We start from the raw sequence: 19,907 nt of genomic DNA, 5'->3' as shown, positions 1-19,907 counted from the left end.
ATCTCAGGTTACCAGATGAGGTTTATTTAATTTTACGAGACCAGTTCTCCTGCTACAAGGTTGAAGTTGGTAGCAAAAGAAGTTTCCAGAACTGAGCATGACTAATGTAAGACTGACAACAGTAAGTTAACCACAGGCATTATAAAAGATGATACCATCAGGAGCAACAGAAGAGGCACAGGGGATGCCATTCAGAGGGACAAGACCTGGACAAGCTTGAGGGGTGGGCCCATGTGAACCTCATGAGGTTCAACAAGGCCAAGTGCAAGGTCCTGCACCTGGGTCAGGGCAATCCCCAATATCAATACAGGCTGGGGGATGAGTGGATTGAGAGCAGCCCTGAAAAGGACTTGGGAGTGCTGGTGGATGAGAAGCTCAACATGAGCTGACAATGTGCACTGGCAGCCCAGAAAGCCAACCGTATCCTGGGCTGCATTAAAAGCAGCGTGGCCAGCAGGTCGAGGGAGGTGATTCTGCCCCTCTACTCTGCTCTCGTGAGACCCCTCCTGGAATACTGTGTTCAGCTCTGGAGTCCCCAACACAAGAAGGACATGGAGCTGCTGGAGCGAGTCCAGAGGAGGGCCATGAAGATGATCCAAGGGCTGGAGCACCTCTGCTATGGAGACAGGCTAACAGAGTTGGAGCTGTTCAGCCTGGAGAAGAGAAGGCTCCAGGGAGACCTCATTGCAGCCTTTCAATACTTAAAGGGGGCTTATAAGAAAGATCAGAGCAGACTTTTTAGTAGGGCATGTAGTGATAGAACAAGAGGAAATTTTTTTAAACTAAAAGAAAGTAGATTCAGACTAGATACAAGGAAGAAATTTGTTTTACCGTGAGGGTGGTGAAACAGTGGAACAGGTTGCCCAGAGAGGTGGTAGATGCCCCATCCCTACAAACATTTAAGGTCAGGCTGGACAGGGCTTTGAGCAACCTGATCTAGTGGAAGATTTCCCTGCTCATAGCAGGGAAATTGGACTAGATGACCTTTAAAGGTCCCTTCCAACTCAAACCATTCTAGGATTCTATGATTGTAATTCTGCTAGGATAAGGACCAACATAATCCTAGTACAAGAAACGCCTGAAAAAAAAGCACAAATACGAATGTTGCGTTGTAAATTTGGGTAGATTTACTTCACTCAGTCCAAAGATAAGATGCTGTTCTCCCTCTGTCTGCTTTAAAGATGCAAGGTCACTGATGATTTGAAGTAAGCCACAAGTCACAGCACAACAGCTGTTCAACCTATACACAGAAAGGTCTTACCAAATAGGAAGAACAATACTTCTCTGACCCCAAGTATTAAAGCCACAGTGACTCTGATACTTTCAAACAAGTAATAACCACTGTCATAACTAGACTTTCAGAACTGACAGTGGTTTTCCTTATGTAAACCAATATAGTTGGAACAGTATCCTGTGGGAGGGACCCATGCTGGAGCAGAGAAAGAATGCAAGAAGGAACAGCAGAGAGGAACTGTTATGAACTGACTGTAACCCTCCATTCCCCCTGCATCACTCAGAATAGAGGGAAGATGTAGAAGAGTCTGGAATAAAGGAGTGAAGTTGAACCTGGGAAGAAGGGGGTGGGGGAAGGCATTTTTCATTTTGTCTTTGTTTCCTACCATCTCAATTTTTTAAATTGGCATTGAATTAATTTTCCCCTAGTTGAGTGTTTTGCCTGTGACTGTAATTGCTAAGTGAACTCTGTCCTTATCTCAACCCATGAGCTTTTCCATCTTATTTTCTTCCCCTGTCCTGCTGAGGAGTGAGAGAATAGCTGGGTGGACATCTGGCAGTCAGCCAAGGCCAACCCACTACACCTCCCCATATTTAAAGCAAACAGAAAGGGCTACCAAAGTAATACCAAGAAGGTTTTTAGAAGCTTCCTCTATACTCAAACAAATTATCCAAAATAGGACCCTAGCAGTTTGACAAACTGCACTGACTTCCACAGTACTATGAAACAGTGAGCATGCCAGTGAAGAGTGAAATGCTTGAGAGCATAAGAAAAAAAAAAAAAAAGGTTAAGCATTCCAACTACTTTTACATTAAGGTAACCCCCAACTCCCACCATGGAAGAACTGGGAAATTTAAAACAGAAGAAGGAATAAAGGTAATAGACAAAGAGCACCCAAAAGTCATCAGAAAGACATACTGCACTTCCACAGTACCAGAACTGAAAACTATACTACAAATTATGCAATCCTTATGCTGCATATTAAACTTTATATACAAGTCAGTTGTGTTAAGTCATTGAAAGTAAGATGGATAGAATTTATTATGCTTTATCAAGCTTGAGAATGATTATTTTACTCTTCAGAAATTGCAACTGCTATGCTGATCTAGGTGCCCATGATAAAAGGCTAAAGAATAAACTGCATTTTTAATTTGATGCCAAAGAACTGGGATAAAACTGTTCTGCAGCATGCAACTAGTGTCCCACATGCTCAACTCTAGCAGGCACACTGAATATTTTTACTCTTACATCAATATAACAGATACCCCTGTTTAAGTATCACACTGAAACATGGTTTAATCTGGTTACCATCAAGACTTGATGTCTGTTACACATCTCTCAAAGATACAATAGCATCCTATCAGGAACAAGCACAGGACCAGCAGTTAGGTCCTCAGTCTTATTTTTCAAGGTAGATAGCTCCAAGACTTAAAGACTATTAGTTGCATTTCAGAATTATTTCAATTGGGGACATCTACTCAAGCTACAGCAGACATGGGAAATGGGAAGATAATTTTGAACACAAGACAGTTGATATCTGATTATTTTATCAAAAGCCACAAAGGAACTGTCTACAGATAGCACCCACAGTTAAATACTATAGCCATGTTTGAAAACAAATCAGAATCAGTTATTAAAACAAGAAGCAAGCAATATAATCTATTTATCATGTTGAACCTTCAATTTAAGATAGCTGTCTATTCAGCATCTTACTCAGATTGTTATCTGCAACACACACTGTATATATCATAACTATTGGTTTTATCTATAAGTGATGGCAACTCATAATAGGGTTTCAACCTGCACATAGGACAGCTGTGGCATTTAACATTAAAATAACTCATCATATTGGCTTGGTACAGAGCCAAAAGACAAGTGAGCTAACCATCACCTCATGAATTCCATTAAACGTCAACTTCCAGGAATGGAAAGGGTAACCTACAACGTAGATAGAATAAGATTAAGTTAACAATATTTAGGGAAGATTTTTTTTTTTAAACACTTATATTTGTCCCAGTTTTAGCTGGGACCGGGTTAGCTCTTCTTTTTAGCAGCTAGAAGAGCTCCGTGTTTTGGTTTTACTCAGAGGCTCGCTCTGAGAAGAATGCTGATAGCAAGTTGATGTTTGTGGTTAGACATGAAACTCCAAGGACTTTTCAGTGTGCTGGAGTGCAGAAGCACGGTGGGATAAGGGGGGAACCTAGTTGGGACAAGGGGGACACGATTCCCCTTGTGATTTGTGGTGGAACTTAAGATTGAGGGCCAAACTGGCCAATTAGTATTCCATATCATGCAGTGTCATGCCCAGTATAAAAGTGAGGGTCAGCTGGAAAGAAGGGCTTTTGCGCTTTGGCGCTTTTGCACTTTTGCTCTTTTGTGCTTGCTGCGCTGTTGCTCTATTGTTTTTCTTTCTTTTTTCTCTCTCTCCCAGTACTCCCACTCTCGGAGCACTATCTCTCTCTCTCTGCCCCTCTCTATTTCGGGGCCTCGTGTTCGTCCGGGATTGCAGCTTCGGGACAAGACGGGCTTTGCATACGAGGGGGTGGTGAGCATCTACCCTGTGTATTAAATCATCTGTATTAAATTATTCTTATCTCAACCCACGGGTTTCCCATTTATCCTTTAATTCTCTCCCCCATTCCTGGGGGTGGGGGAGGGGGAGTGACCAGCTGTGTGTGTGTGGGGGGGGGGGGGTTCAACCTAACCCACGACAATATTACACAAGACCATATGCGTTTTAAGTTCCAGTTCGCTTTCTTTACAGGCAGCACTATTCCACAGCTGTGGCTTCAGAGTGATAACTCACCACACTGCTCCCTGAAACAAAGCTATTGCAGGGTTAAGAAAAAAAGGTTGATATGCATGCCGATACTAATTAAGTCTGGAAACACTGACAGACCTGATGGGAGACTCATTCAGAAAGGTAGTGACCCATAACAGCAGAAAATGCTGAGAATATTCTATGAATTGATACAATATGATTATTTAAACATACTTGTTTTCAGAACAGTTTAGTTTAGCACTCAATATGGAAGTCAGCTCTCTGTATGGGTGTTTTCTTGCCGCTTAAATATCTGCTAAAACAAAACAGGTTTCTTAAAAGCCTCTACTATGCCTCACCAACTTGGTAATGGTATTGCTTTGATGTAATAATCAACATAAGTAAAGGAGTTACATAAGATTTTTGTGCATTTAATTCCCGCAAGTTAGCATGGAAAAAAGACACAAATATGAACGATATCTCTAGAATGCTTCAGGTATATTCTGACTTTGGTCAAGACTAGACTTAGAAGCATATCAAAATTCATGATATAAGTAATGTCCAATTTTGAATTGGAGCTTTGATATAAAGGTCTTGATATTTCACTGACTTGTGAACAGTTCATCAGATAAGCAGCTGGACTGAACACATGCCACAATTCAATTACAAAACTACAAGCAGCAAGAAAGTTGAACTAAGAAATTACAAGTTACAACAGAATATAGCATGTTAGACATCTAAATTATAACCAACTAGGCCAGTTAAATCTGTTGTGCCTTTCTTAATTCAAATGCCAAGATATAATTAATTGCCTTCAGACCTGATTTGTTTTGAATGAGAACCCAGGTTACAACCTCAACCTGGGAAAAACAAAAGAAAATACAAGCCTGTTGAAGCTTGATTTTTGTCAATTTCAGAACCTTCTAGAATCAGATGCTTAAATCCCAACAGCAAGAAAGTATACTTTTAGCCCACAGACTTAAAGACAATTGTCCAGACCTAACTATTTAGAACTTTCTGGCTTGCAGAAGAGAATGAGCCTTTCTAGTGCTGAAGAAAAACAAAACAAAACAAAACCACAACAACAAAAAAACAACCACCCTGCTTTGCTTGAAGGCTACATTGTTTGTTCCTGACTTACCATCTGATAGACAGTTATGACATTCAATTGCCAAAAGATTAGTCTTTTCATTAGCAACATCATGACAGGCATTATCTTAGAGAATTACATCTCATAGAAAGTATTAGCTTTGTTCTTATGAGGTGACATAAATTATCTATTCTACTATTGTTTCAGCTCTTCCTCAAGAGAGACCAACACATTGGATGCTGTTGGAAAAGAGAAAGGGGGAAAAAAAAACAAAACAACCACAAACTAGCCCAAACACAATAGGGATTTCTAAAAAGTTGAGGCCAGCTTTTCTTGACTGCAAAACACTTCCAGTATCAACGTATTAGTGAATACAGCAAACACTTGGTAAATCTTAAATGTCTGAAAAACTCTTTGTAATCTAAGAACAGTATACAAGGACATGTATAAGGACACTAACCTGTGCTGTCTAAAATCTGCCCCCAACTTGATTAACTTCTACTTACAGAGCAGCTGAAGACTGTTTCAAGAATTTAGGGATATGTACTAAGGAAGACAATTTTGTTATAGAAGTTTTTTTTCCAAACATGTAAATTCTATGGTAGTTTTCTCAGTGATGTCTATACAAGCTTTAACAGAGCTTTGACTGGTTTCAACCTGCAAGATTATTATCTTGAGATGCTTTTAGGGATATTTTTCTCCCCCTATTCTAATCAATGAAGAGTTCTGTGTGACACTATCATTTAGTTGCCTTGTTATGAGAAAATGGATATTGAGTCAACAGAAACAGAAGATTGCCTTTTACAGTTGGCAAAATGACAAATCCCTATTGACAGTTTTAATAAGATAAAATTCAGCTATTACTTGACCACCACAACCATTTTATGTTTCTTTCCTGCCTGTCACTTTTTCAGGTAGGAACTCATAACAAGACAATATGTGTTTTTAAAATATTGCAACAAAGGATAAATTTCTAAGTTACATACAATAAGCCTCTTCAGATAACATAAGTCACAAGAAGCTGTAATGTAAAAATCTCCTCAGTCTGTACATAATCAAAAAAGAATATAGTAAAAGCAACTGTAATTTAGTTCATGTCATTTTTAACTTAACATGACAATTAAAATAGTAAAAACCTGTGTACAAACACTGAACAATTAACTATCAGCTGTAACAGTAGTCTTATTGACAAAGATGCATCTATAGTGTCAAGTAGTACCTTCTGGACTTTTCAAAACAAAAAAAGAATTTTATCTTCAGCTATAATAAACAGATTTTCCTATTGAACATCAGATTTTAATATTTTAAGACTGTTTCAGAACTGTTAAAATTCACAGGTGTCAATACCTATAGATATCAAACAAGTACATTAAGATACCCATTTGAATAAACTGCTACATAATAAAACATTAATTCAATCCCTCACTAGTAGGTAGGGAAGCAGTTCCTCCTCATCTCCCACCAAGAAATACTTCCCAGTTCAAACACAAAAGCTATAACCTCCCTAAACAGGAGTAAAACGTATAAATTGAACATTCTCACTAAGCAATTAGCACCGTAAGTATTCTATATCCACAGAACAATGTTTTGGTTATATATACTGATTACTCAATTAGTGCAAGAACCTTTAGAAGTCTTTGTTAGTATTTTAAATCAAGTACTCCCCTCTCCCCCACTCTCATTCTTCTGTAGAATGGAATTTATTAAGAATTCTGTTCTTCAAAATGCAACAAACAATTTTGATTGCCACAAAGTCAGCAGAAACTGTACTGCTAGGTTCAAGATCTTTTGGGTGGCAAGGAGGGAGAACAGCAAGCTCACTACCCTGGAATTCAAGAGAGCAAACTTCAGCTTCTTCAGAGATCTGCTTGGCAAAGTACCATGGGAGAAGGCCCTGGAGGGAAGAGGGGTCCAAGACAGCTGGTTAATATTCAAGGATCACCTCCTCCAAGCTCAGGAGCGGTGCATCCCAACAAAGAGAAAATCAGGTAAGAACACCAGGAGGCCCGCATGGATGAACAAGGAGCTCCTGGACCAACTCAGGCACAAAAAGAAAGCCTATAGAGGGTGGAAACAAGGACAGGTAGCCTGGGAAGAATACAAAGAAATTGTCTGAGCTACCAGGTATCAGGTTAGGAAAGCTAAAGCCCTGATAGAGTTAAATCTGGCCAGGGACATCAAGGGCAACAAGAAAAACTTCTACAGATATGTCAGTGATAAAAGGAGGACTAGGGAAAATGTAGGCCCCCTCAGGAAGGAAACAGGGGACCTGGCTACCCAGGATATGGAGAAGGCTGAGGTTCTCAATGACTTCTTTGACTCAGTCTTCACTGACAAGAGATCCAGCTGCACAGCGCAAGTCACAGAAAGCAAAGGCAGGGACTGGGAGAATGAAGAACCGCCCACTGTAGGAGAAGATCAGGTTTGAGACCATCTAAAGAACCTGAAGGTGCATAAGTCCATGGGACCTGATGAGGTGCATCCACAGGTCCTCAGGGAACTGGCAGATGAAGTTGCTAAGCCACTATCCATCATATTTCAGAAGTCTTGGCAGTCTGGTGAAGTTCCCACTGACTGGAAAATGGGAAACATAGCCCCCATCTTTAAAAAGGGAAAAAAGGAAGACCCAAGGAACTACAGGAGTCAGTCTCACCTCTGTGCCTGGCAAGATCATGGAGCAGATCCTCCTGGCAGCTATGCTAAGGCACATGGAGACAAAAAAAAAAAAAAAAAAAAAAAAAGGTGACTGGTGACAGCCAACATGGCTTCACTAAGGGCAAATCATGCCTGACAAATTTGGTGACCTTTTATGATGAAGTTACAGCATTGATGGATAGGAGAAGAGCAACTGACATCATCTACCCAGCCTCATCCAAAGCATTTGATACTGTCCCACACGACATCCTTGTCTCTAAACTGGAGAGACATGGATTTGACAGATGGACCACTCAGTGGATAAGGAAGCGGCTGGACGGTTGCACTCAAAGAGTTGTGGTCAACAGTTCAAAGTCAAGGTGGAAGCCAGTGACAAGTGGTGTTCCTCGGGGGTCAGTACTGGGGCCAGTGTTTTAACATCTTTGTTGGAGACATGGACAGTGGGATTGAGTACACCCTCAGCAAGTTTGCAGATGACACCAAGCTGTGTGGTGTTGTGGACATGCTGGAGGGAAGGGATGCCATCCAGAGGGACCTTGACAGGCGGGAGAGGTGGGCCTGTGAGAACCTCATGAAGTTCAACAAGGCCAAGTGCAAGGTCCTGCACCTGGGTCAGGGCAATCCCCAATATCAATACAGGCTGGGGGATGAGTGGATTGAGAGCAGCCCTGAAAAGGACTTGGGAGTGCTGGTGGATGAGAAGCTCAACATGAGCTGGCAATGTGCAATGGCAGCCCAGAAAGCCAACCGTGTCCTGGGCTGCATCCAAAGAAACATGACCAGCAGGTCGAGGGAGGTGATTCTGCCCCTCTACTGTGCTCTTGTGAGATCCCACCTGGAATACTGCATTCAGCTCTGGAGTCCCCAACACAAGAAGGACATGGAGCTGTTGGAGTGAGTTCAGAGGAGGGCCACGAAGATGATCTGAGGGCTGGAGCACCTCTGCTATGAAGACAGGCTGAGAGAGTTGGGGCTGTTCATCCTGGAGAAGAGAAGGCTCCAGGGACATCTTATAGCAGCCTTCCAGTACCTAAAGTAGGTCTACAAGAATGCTGGAGAGGGGCTTTTTACAAAAGAAATGGAGTGATAGGACAAGGGGTGATGGCTTTAAACTGAAAGAAGGGAGATTTAGATTAGATATAAGGAAGAAATTCTTCACTGTGAGGATGGTGAGGCACTGCAACAGGTATCCCAGATGTGCAGATGTCCCCTCCCTGGAAGTGTTCAAGGCCAGGTTGGATGAGGCTTTGAGCAACCTGGTGTAGTGGAGGGTGTCCCCGCCCATGGCAGGGGCGTTGGAACTAGATGATCTTTAAGGTCCCTTCCAACCCAAACCATTCTATACTTCTATTTTACACAGAAATCAACACTGACTTCAAAATTGAACATTTTGCACCCAGATACAATTTAAGTGTATTACTTTTAAAAATGAAGGTTTGATAGTCAAAATGCTCCTTAAGTGTCAAATTACCTATTAAAATTGAACATGTGTCTGAAAAACTTATTCTGGCACTAGTCATTTTTCTTGATTCTGCATGTACTAATACTCAAGAAGCATCCATAATTAACAGTTCCTCAAGACCATCACCACAAAGAGAGACGTCTACTTCAGAGAAAGTAAATAGTCAGGTTCTGTTAAATCAGTTGTACCCAGTGTTACTCTGCAAACATACCTGGCTCAGTCTCTGTTTTCGGTGATACTTTTTCCTCTCTCGAAATGCTCATTTCTGTCATTTGCTGCATTACAGGCACAGCGGCAACAGGCACATTTCTGTTTACGTACATAGTGAAATGGGTAATTACATTAGTTTTGAGTTCATAATAAGAGCTTAAACTGTCAAAATCCATCAACAGACTACCTGATCAGTTATTGATGTATATTCCTGACCTGTACTTCTATTATCTCTCTTCCCTAGAAGAAACTAGGAAATCTGTAGCAAATATTTCCCCAAATAAACCAGAAATGTCCTTGTAAATGCAGTAGTCCAACACCAAACACTAATTAGTTCTCATTTATAAAGATTCATAAAGCACTGTCAGGTGCTCTTTTTCCTCTGCATAAACTCACTGTAATAGGGCAAGGTTACTGCAGTGTTAATTTTAACTTGCTGTACACTCACAGTTCATTCAAACCTCAAAATAATACCTTCATCTGGTGAAGGGTCTAGAAAACAAGTCTTATGAAAAGCAGCTGAGGGAACTGGGGTTGTTTAGTCTGGAGAAAAGAAGGCTTATCGCTTTCTACAGCTACCTGAAAAGAGATTGTAGCAAGGTGGGTGTCCGTCTCTTCTCCCAAGTAAGAATCAATAGGACAAGAGGAAACAGTCTCAAGTTGTGCCAAGGAAAGTTTAGATTGGATATTAGGAAAACTTTCTTCACTGAAAGGGTTGTCAAACATTGGAACAGAATGCCCAGGGAAGTGGTTGAGTCACCATCCCTGGAGGTATTTAAAAGACATGTAGATGTGGCACTTAGGGACATGGTTTAGTGGTGGACTTAGTGTCAGGTTTACAGTTGGACTCGATCATCCTCAAGGTCTTTTCCAGCCTAAATTATTCTATGATCTTACCTTGATTTTTCAGATGTGCTACTAGCAGTACCTTCACAGTTGTTTAAGCTAGTGTCTGCTCTCTGTACAGATGCAGAGTCTGAGGTAGGATTGTTTGAACCACTAGCTGTCCCTATAGAACAGAAATTTAAGAAATTAATTAAAAGCAAAGTACACAACACAAGGTAGTCAAGTAGTTTTGTAGACAGTTATGAACTGTTTCAAATCATCCCTCATTCTACTGCATCTTCTTAATTAAAACACAGATCATATTGTTAATGACCAAAATATAGGGATTATATAAAAACACACTTATAGCAGAGGGCAAGTAGAAATGCAAATTAAGGCTCAACACCAAGCGGGCTAGAATATATTATACAAAAATGCACTTTTATTTTTACTGTGATTTAAAGTATTATTCCCTTTTATATTTATAGTTTTAGTATGCAGTTATCGGAATATCTCCCAAAATAAATTCTGTAATTCCTCTCATCACCTATACATTATATTTCCAAGACACAAAAGAAAACTAAAAAGACTCAAACCTTTACCCATTGGGCTGATTCTACCGCTATTATGCTGTCGCTGAAGATGCTCTTTGTAGCAAACAGAACACAGCCCATTTGTCCTAGGATTTCCATAAAATCCACATCCTGTACTACACAGCATGGGCCCTGGGGTCTGGTTTGTCTCCTGAGCCATTTCAATGCTGTAAATAAAACCAAGAACTGCATTAGGAACTAGCGTTTCACCAAGATCAATTACAGGTTATAGAATTAAAGTAGGTCTGCTTACCTTGCCCACAAAAGGCAATATCAGCATTTTTAGAGAAGGCAATATGGATGTTAATATATAATTCAATACTTCAATCATACTGATAGAGGTTCATAACGATGCTACTTAAGAGAGGCAAAAAGCATTATCATAGCATAGCGGGTTGACCTTGGCTGGACACCAGGTGCCCACCAAGCCACTCTATCACTCCCTCTCCTCAGCTGGACAGGGGGAGAAAAATACGACAAAAGGCTCATGGGTCAAAATAAGGTCAGGGAGAGATCACTCACCAATTACCGTCACAGGCAAAACAGACACACCTCAGAGAGATTAATTTAATTTATTGCCAATCAAATAGGAGTAAGGTAATGAAAAATAAAAACAAGTCTTAACACCTTCCCCCCACCCCTCCCTTCTCCCTGGGCTCAACTTCACTCCTGATTTCTCTACCTTCTCCCCCCCGAGTGGCACGGAGAGATGGTGAATGGGGGTTGCGGTCAGTTCATCACACTGTCTCTGCTGCTCCTCCCTCCTCACGCTCTTCCCCTGCTCCAGCGTGGGGTCTCACCCATGGGAGACAGTCCTCCACGAACTTCTCCAACATGGATCCTTCCCACAGGCTACAGTTCTTCACAAACTGCTCCAGCGTAAGTCCTTTCCACGGAGTACAGCCCTTCAGGAACAGACTGCTCCAGCATGGGTCTCCCATGGGGTCACCCATGAGACCATCTAAAGAACCTGAAGGTGGACAAGTCCATGGGACCTGATTAGGTGCATCCGCAGGTCCTCAGGGAACTGGCAGATGAAATTGCTAAGCCACTATCCATCATATTTCAGAAGTCATGGCAGTCTGGTGAAGTTCCCACTGACTGGAAAAGGGGAAACATAGCCCCCATCTTTAAAAAGGGGAAAAAAGAAGACCCAGGGAACTACAGGCCAGTCAGTCTCACCTCTGTGCCTGGCAAGATCATGGAGCAGATCCTCCTGGCAGCTATACTAAGGCACATGGAGACAAAAAAAAAAAAAAAAAAAAAAAAGGTGACTGGTGACAGCCAACATGGCTTCACTAAGGGCAAATCCTGCCTGACTAATTTGGTGACCTTCTACGATGAGGTTACAGCACTGGTGGATAAAGGAAGAGCAACTGACATCATCTACCTGGCCTCGTCCAAAGCATTTGACACTGTCCCACACAACATCCTTGTCTCTAAACTGGAGAGACATGGATTTGACAGAGGGACCACTCAGTAGATAAGAAAGTGGCTGGACGGTTGCACTCAAAGAGTTGTGGTCAACAGTTCAATGTCCAAGTGGAGGCCAGTGACAAGTGGTGTTCCTCAGGGGTCAGTACTGGGGCCAGTGCTATTTAACATCTTTGTTGATGACACGGACAGTGGGATCAAGTGCACCCTCAGCAAGTTTGCAGATGACACCAAGTTGCGTGGTGTTGTGGACACGCTGGAGGGAAGGGATACCAAGACCTGGACAAGCTTGACAGGTGGGCCTGTGAGAACCTCATGAAGTTCAACAAGGCCAAGTGCAAGGTCCTGCACGTGGGTCGGGGAAATCCCAAGCACAAGTACAGGCTGGGCAGAGAATGGATTGAGAGCGGCCCTGAGGAAAACGACTTGGGAGTGCTGGTGGATGAGAAGCTCAACATGAGCCAGCAATGTGCACTGGCAGCCCAGAAAGCCAACCGTATCCTGGGCTGCATCAAAAGGAGCGTGGGCAGCAGATCGAGGGAGGTGATTCTGCCCCTCTACTCTGCTCTCGTGAGACCCCACCTGGAATACTGCGTTCAGCTCTAGAGTCCCCAACACAAGAAGGACATGGAGCTGCTGGAGCGGGTCCAGAGGAGGGCCACGAAAATGATCTGAGGACTAGAGCACCTCTGCTATGAAGTCAGGCTGAGAGAGATGGGACTGTTCAGCCTGGAGAAGAGAAGGCTCCGGGGTGATCTTATTGCAGCCTTCCAGTACTTAAACGGGGCCTACAGGAAAGCTGGAGAGGGACTTTTTACAAGGGTGTGTAGTGATAGGACAAGGGGCAATGGCTTTAAATTGAAAGAGGGCAGATTTAGATTAGATATAAGGAAGAAATTTTTCACTCAGAGGGTGGTGAGATACTGGAACAGGTTGCCCAGAGAAGTTGTGGATGCCCCATCCCTGGAAGTGTTCAAGGTCAGGTTGGATGAGGCTTTGGGCAACCTGGTGTAGTGGAGGGTTTCCCTGCCCATGGCAGGGGGGTTGGAACTAGATGATCTTTGAGGTCCCTTCCAACCCTAACCATTCTATGATTGTATAATTTAAAAGAAGCCACACTACATGCTGTAACCATATATTTCAATAGTAAGACAACTGTAATTGACAGCAGCATTTGTCTAGTTAATCTAAACTTCTGGGATCAAAGAAAATCAACAGCAGGAGAAAAGAGTAAAATTAATCTGCTTGCCTACCGGTGGTCACGGGACTTAAATGATTTATACCTTTGTTTCAGTACTACAAAGCAAACTCACACTTATTCTGATATAACTCCCAACGAATTGCAGTTTTACAGTCATACATCAGTCAATGGACACAACAGAAAAAAAGACCTACATAAATAAATATATTCTCATCTTTATTGTAGCTCTATGTTATTATAATACAAAGACTGTACTTCTGCCCTTATTATGGAGGTAAGCTCAAAGCACTATCTCAATTGACTTGCTCTGCTTTCAAATTGGCATGTTTCACCACTTACTAAATTTAGCTGTAGGTATTAATGCTGGTATTAAAACATTACAGACAAGTCTTCATGGCTCCTTTGTCAGCACGGTCTTTCACTACTTGAAATGCATGCCCCTAATTGAAAGATCAAGTTGTTGTGCAATGCTTAAGAAATTGTGCTTTTTCACAAAAGTCTTTCTAAGTTCCAGGTATCACCTGACTAGGTTATAATACACTTCCCAGAATTTCATCTACTAACCAAGACACTAAAACATGCCATTTAATCTTTTGAGCCAATAGTGAAAGTGAAGTTTTCAGAAGAGAGATTACAGACTTCTCCAATTCTTCCGTACGAGCTTTTCTACTAAGATCAGTAACTAGCTAAGGCCTTACAAGTTCAGTTCCATTTCCCTGGAATGAACTTTTCTCAGAAATTTGGGTCACATGGGTGAGTGCATTAGCTTCCGCCTGTCACAAGGCTGCAGTGTGACAGGCTAAGCTAAAGGCTCAGACACAAAGTCTTGTCAACAGGAGCCTCTGAAATCAGCTTCTATTTATATCTCTGAAGGGCTGCCAACTCCAACCCACAGAACTGAAGCAGCCAAGCATACACTCACTGCAAGAGGAAGATATGAAATTCGATTAACACGACTACAGCTTCTTTTCTAGAGGAAAAGGGAGTGCAGATACTTAAAATCAATCAAGAAAGCGCAGCATCATGAGGTAGTCATCTCAAACAGACCTTTCCATCTCTGTTTCACAGCAAGAACAGAAAACAACTATGATCAGAGACTTAAGAGAAGATTACTCTCTCACAGCCTTAAAAATACATCCCCCAACCTTTTGAATGGGTGGTTACAACCAAACCTTTGCAAAAAATATAAAGAGCTCTTCTACCCCCAAAAGGAGAAAGTCTTAACCATCAGAGATGTCCCTGTTTAACCCTGACTTCCCAATATAAGAAGGAGCTATTTTATTCTGTGTGTTAACTCAAACAGTAACTTACATCACCAACCGTCACAGTTACTGGCAAGTTTACCCAGCTAAACTAAAAGGGGAACATAAATACTTTATTACTATTATTAAAGTTAACAAAGTCTCATAACTAAGATATCTTTTTAGTTCCAAATTACAACTAAGCTGAGGCATAGTCAACTTTAATAACGGCAGATATACTGATCATTCAAGTAATCTCAATAACTAAGCTCTTTCTTGCACACCAAGCGCACTTCCAATAAACTACAACTGAATCCTAACACTTATGTACTTCTCGAAGTGCATAATAAACGCACTTAAAGTTATCCTAATACTTATTTTAATATAATAAAGAGAATATAAATACAAACCAATTTTAAAACAATAAAACCTTGGAATTTAGTCAGCGACGGGGCTAAACTAGCTGGTTAAATATTTATCTGAATATCTTCCGCTAGAAAACGTACCACAAAAAAACACCCCAAAACCCAAACAAACAGCAAAGATGGTTCAGGTATACGCCTCTAACAGTGAAGCAAAAAGACGAAGTAAATGCGAAGAACATGGATCAAAACCGGGCATTTCCCACCGACAATTACATCCAGCTCAACGAGTCAGACAGAAGGGAAGGCACCGCTAAGTGCTCAAAGCATGGTACGTTTCAGTCGTGCCTCCCTGCCCCCGCCCCGAGGGCATCGGAACACAAAAGACGCGGAGGCTGCCGGGCTAAGGAGCAAAAAAAAAAAAAAAAAATAGGAGGAGGTGCCAAGCTGGAAATGTAGAGCTCGGGGCATTCTCCGCCGCGGCCTCTCACAAACCCCTGAATGATGTTCGGCACTGGCTGCCGCGCGGCTCCCCTCACCCCCCACCGCCCCTCTCCCAGCGAGGACTGAGGAAGCCTCATTGTCTCGCTCCCTTTGTCTGCCCCGCTACGGGAGGAGTAGGGTATACGCCAGCCCGGCCCGCAGCCTCCCTCCGCATCAAAACGAGAGGAAGGAGACTGCCGGAGGAGACGAGAGACGCCTTGCCGCTCCTCGCCTCGCGGAAGGCAGCGGAAACGCCGCGGGGAGGCCCAAGCGCCCCCCCCCCCCCCCCCGCGCCGCTCCTCTGCGCACAACACTACCACGCTAACAGCTCTCAGAAACCGAGCCCGCATCCCCCCCAGCCGCCTCTCAGCACCCGCGTACCTGCTTGAGGGTGGGGGAGGGGGACTGAGAAACCCCACGGCCGATGTCGGAGGCACTGCAGGTGGCTCCGGACTGTTTCTGGGAGAGCGAAGGGCGAGAGGACGTGAGGTAAGAAGCTGGCGGCGCCACCACCACTTCCCTTCTGCAGCAGCAGCGTGGAACGAGACGCGCGACGCGCAGGAGAAGGACGAAAGGAAGGCGCAAGAAAGAGAGAGAATTGAGGAAGAAAGGTGGAGGAAAGAGGGACCTGAACCCGCCGGTCCGCTCGTGTCAGCTCCGCCTCCTCCTGGCTGCTGCTGAGGCCTGCACGCTCCCACGCGGAGGCTAGGGAGGGGGAAGAGAGGACGAGGCACTCGGAAGGTGGCTCACGGTACCGCCTGCAGAGTCACCAACCTCCTCCCCTCCCCAAGACTAGGAACTATACAGGAATGAACAGAGACTCCGTACGTAGTCAGAGAACGTCGTCTGCCCTCCAAGGGGGCGGAGAAGCGGAAGGAGCCGTGTCCAGAGTAGTGACAACTGTCTCGCGCGGCTTCACCCCGCCCACAGGAACAGGACGATGCTCCACGCAAAGAAATAGAGGAAACAAAGCCTTCCCCCATCCGCTTGCCCTAATAACAGACACCTCCCCCCCAATTAACGGTTCCGTCTAAATTTGTACATGAGCAGTGTCACAGGTGAATTATTAAGAGAAGTCATCGTTGTGGGGTTAACGAAAAGGGTTTTATTAATGATTAAACAATGATCAAATGATAGTTAATCGATGACAATGAAAATTAAATGTTAAACAAATGGTGATTAAGCAATAATTGAATGGTAATTAAACTGATTTGACAATGATTTAAATTTTGATTTAAACGATAATTTAGGCAGTGGTCAGACAGTGATTTAGACAGTGGTCAAACACTACTACTTACTACACTTCCAATAATTAAGCTATAGCTAAATATATAAACATTGCTAGCATATAATATACTTTTAGGCCTAATGTAAAATGTTGCTTACCTCATTATAGATATCAGATGCCAGGTAAGGAGTCCCTCAACCTCAAGGAATAAACTTTAAGAAGCATCCTTGCTCAAGCGGGAGATCACCGCTGTGCAGCCTGCTGCTGTACAGGAGAGCTCAATGGGCTTGGGAGGGGGGCTACAGATACTTATAGCATAAAGCGATTGACTTGTAGTCAAACTCCCCTTTCGTGTATGTGCAGGAGTGCAGCTGTAGCAGTTTTAGTTTTGTCTAGTCCCACCTCAGGCTGGTACTGTTAGCTCCTGATAAGACATGGCCTATTTTCCTTAGTTCCTGAGAAGATATGGCCTAGCACAATGTCGTGGGTTAGGCCGCTCCGGCAACCAAACCCTACACAGTCGCCCACTCACCCTCATAGATTCATAGATTCATAGATTTCTAGGTTGGAAAAGACCTTAGAGATCATCGAGTCCAACCATCCCTAATCCCCATTAAACCATATCCTCAAGTAGATCATCCACCCTATTCTTAAACACATTCAGGGATGGGGACTCAACCACCTCCCTGGGCAGCCTATTCCAGTGGCTGACAACCCTTTCAGAGAAGAAATACTTCCTAACATCCAACTTGAATCTCCCCTGACTAAGCTTATGCCCATTTCCTCTTGTTCTATCACCCATCACTAATGTAAAGAGTCCTTCCCCTACCTCCCCACCATCTTTTCTCAAGTATTTATAGGCCGTAATCAGGTCTCCCCTCAGCCTCCTCTTCTCCAGGCTAAACGGCCCCAACTCCCTCAGCCTCTCCTCATAAGTTTTATTTTCCAGCCCCTTGACCAGTTTAGTCGCCCTTCTTTGGACTCGCTCCAGGAGCTCAATATCTCTCTTAAAGCGAGGGGCCCAAAACTGGACACAATATTCCAGGTGCGGCCTCACCAGTGCCGAGTACAGGGGCAGGATCACTTCCCTGCTCCTGCTGGTCACACTATTCTTGATACACGCCAGTATCCCATTGGCCTTTTTGGCCACCTGGGCACACTGCTGGCTCATATCAAGCCGGTAGTCAACCAAGACCCCCAGGTCCTTCTCCGCCAGGCAGCTCTCCAGCCACTCTTCCCCGAGCCTATAGTGATGCTTGGGGTTTTTATACCCCAAGTGAAGGACTCTGCACTTGGCCTTATTAAAGCTCATGCCATTGGCCTCAGCCCAACGATCCAGTCTGTTCAAATCCCTCTGAAGGGCCTCCCTACCCTCGAGCAGATCGACACAGCCTCCCAGCTTGGTGTCGTCCGCAAATTTACTGAGGGTACATTCAATTCCCTCATCCAGGTCATTGATAAAGATGTTAAACAGAACTGGACCCAGCACTGAGCCCTGGGGAACCCCACTGGTGACCGGCCTCCAGCCGGATTTAGCCCCATTTACCACCACTCTTTGGGCCCGGCCGTCCAGCCAGTTTTTAACCCAAAGGAGGGTGTGCCTGTCCAGGCCAGCAGTTATCAGTTTCTCAACCAGAACACTGTGAGAAACTGTATCAAAGGCTTTACTGAGGTCTAGGAAAACTACATCCACAGCCCTTCCCTCGTCAACCAGGCGGGTCACCCTGTCATAGAAGGTGATCAGGTTTGATTGGCAAGACCTGCCTTTCATAAACCCATGTTGACTGGGCCTGATCACCCGGTTAACCTGTATGTGCTCATTAATAGCACTCAAGATAACCTGTTCCATGACTTTGCCCGTCACCGAGGTCAAACTGACAGGCCTGTAGTTCCCCGGATCCTCCTTCCGCCCTTTTTTGTAAATGGGGGTAACATCCGCCAGCCTCCAGTCCAGCGGAACTTCCCCAGTGAGCCAAGACTGTCCAAAGATAATGGACAGGGGTTTGGCAATGACATCCGCCAGCTCTCTCAGGACTCTCGGGTGGATACCATCAGGCCCCATAGACTTGTGGGCATCCAGCCGGAGGAGCAGATCCTTGACCCGTTCCTCTGGGATCACAGGAGCTTCGATTTGCTCTCCCTCCCTGCTCTCAGACACCGAAGGCCAGCTCACCTGGGAACTACTAACCTTATTATTAAAGACTGAGGCAAAGAAGGCATTAAGGACCTCAGCCTTGTCCTCATCCCTAGTGACTAACGTACCCCCTGAGTCCAGTAGGGGCTGGAGGTGATCTTTAGCCCTCCTTTTGTTATTAATATATTTATAGAAAGACTTTTTGTTGTCCCTTACGGAGCTGGCTAGTCTAAGTTCCAATTGGGCTTTTGCCCCCCTGATTATCTCCCTACATGTCCTAACTTCCTCCCTGTATTGATTCCTGGATGCCTGCCCATTCTTCCAAGACTTATAGACATCCCTTTTTCTTTTGAGATGTTCCCAAATCTCCTTTGTCATCCAAGCTGGTTTTCTACCCCGGCGGCTCGACTTCCGGCACACAGGGACAGCTCGCTCCTGTGCCTCCAGAATTTCCTTTTTGAGGGATGAGGGAGAGAATTAAAGGAGAAACGGGAAACCCGTGAGTTAAGAACAATTTAATACAGATGATTTAATACACAGTGTAGATGCTCACCACCCCCTCTTATCCGCAGCCCGTCTCGTCCCAAAGCTGCAATCCCAGACGAATGCGAGGCCCCGAAATAGAGAGGGGCAGAGAGAGAGAGAGTACTCCGAGAGTGGGAGTACTGGGAGAGAGAGAAAAAAAAGGCAATAGAGCAAAAGCGCAGCAAGCGCAAAAGAGCAGAAGCAGCGAAAGAGCGAAAGCGCAAAAAGCCCTTCTTTCCAGCTGTCCCTCACTTTTATACTGGGCATGACGCTGCATGATATGGAATACTAATTGGCCAGTTTGGCCCTCAATCTTAAGTTCCACCACAAATCACAAGGGGAATCGTGGCCCCCTTATCCCGGCTATGCTCCCCCCTTATCCCGCCGTGCTTCTGCACTCCGGCACACTGAAAAGTCCTTGGAGTTTCACGTCCAACCACAAACATCAGCTTGCTATCAACATTCTTCT

General features: G+C 44.0%; 1 protein-coding gene across 3 annotated transcripts in view; it reads right to left on the bottom strand.

The window, feature by feature from the left end:
• Positions 1-19,480, bottom strand: part of LOC147526245 (AN1-type zinc finger protein 5-like) — a 34,367-nt gene extending 14,887 nt beyond the window's left edge. Inside the window, exons 1-4 of one of the 3 annotated variants that reach the window (XM_086630209.1) lie at positions 19,467-19,480; positions 10,834-10,997; positions 10,310-10,421; positions 9,414-9,511 (exon numbers count right to left, since the gene is read on the bottom strand). In XM_086630209.1, the coding sequence (XP_086486335.1) occupies positions 9,414-9,511; positions 10,310-10,421; positions 10,834-10,990 (367 nt within the window). In that variant the 5' untranslated portion in view covers positions 10,991-10,997; positions 19,467-19,480. Of the gene's footprint in view, positions 1-9,413; positions 9,512-10,309; positions 10,422-10,833; positions 10,998-15,932; positions 15,961-19,466 lie in introns of those variants that run through there. The other 2 variants (XM_086630208.1, XM_086630210.1) reach the window with 2 other exon arrangements.
• Positions 19,481-19,907: the final 427 nt, after the last annotated feature.

The sequence above is a fragment of the Tauraco erythrolophus genome, chromosome W (genome assembly GCF_009769465.1).
Source record: "Tauraco erythrolophus isolate bTauEry1 chromosome W, bTauEry1.pri, whole genome shotgun sequence".
NCBI classification, from domain to species: Eukaryota; Metazoa; Chordata; class Aves; order Musophagiformes; family Musophagidae; genus Tauraco; species Tauraco erythrolophus.
This window is presented reverse-complemented; position numbering and strand designations above follow the sequence as displayed.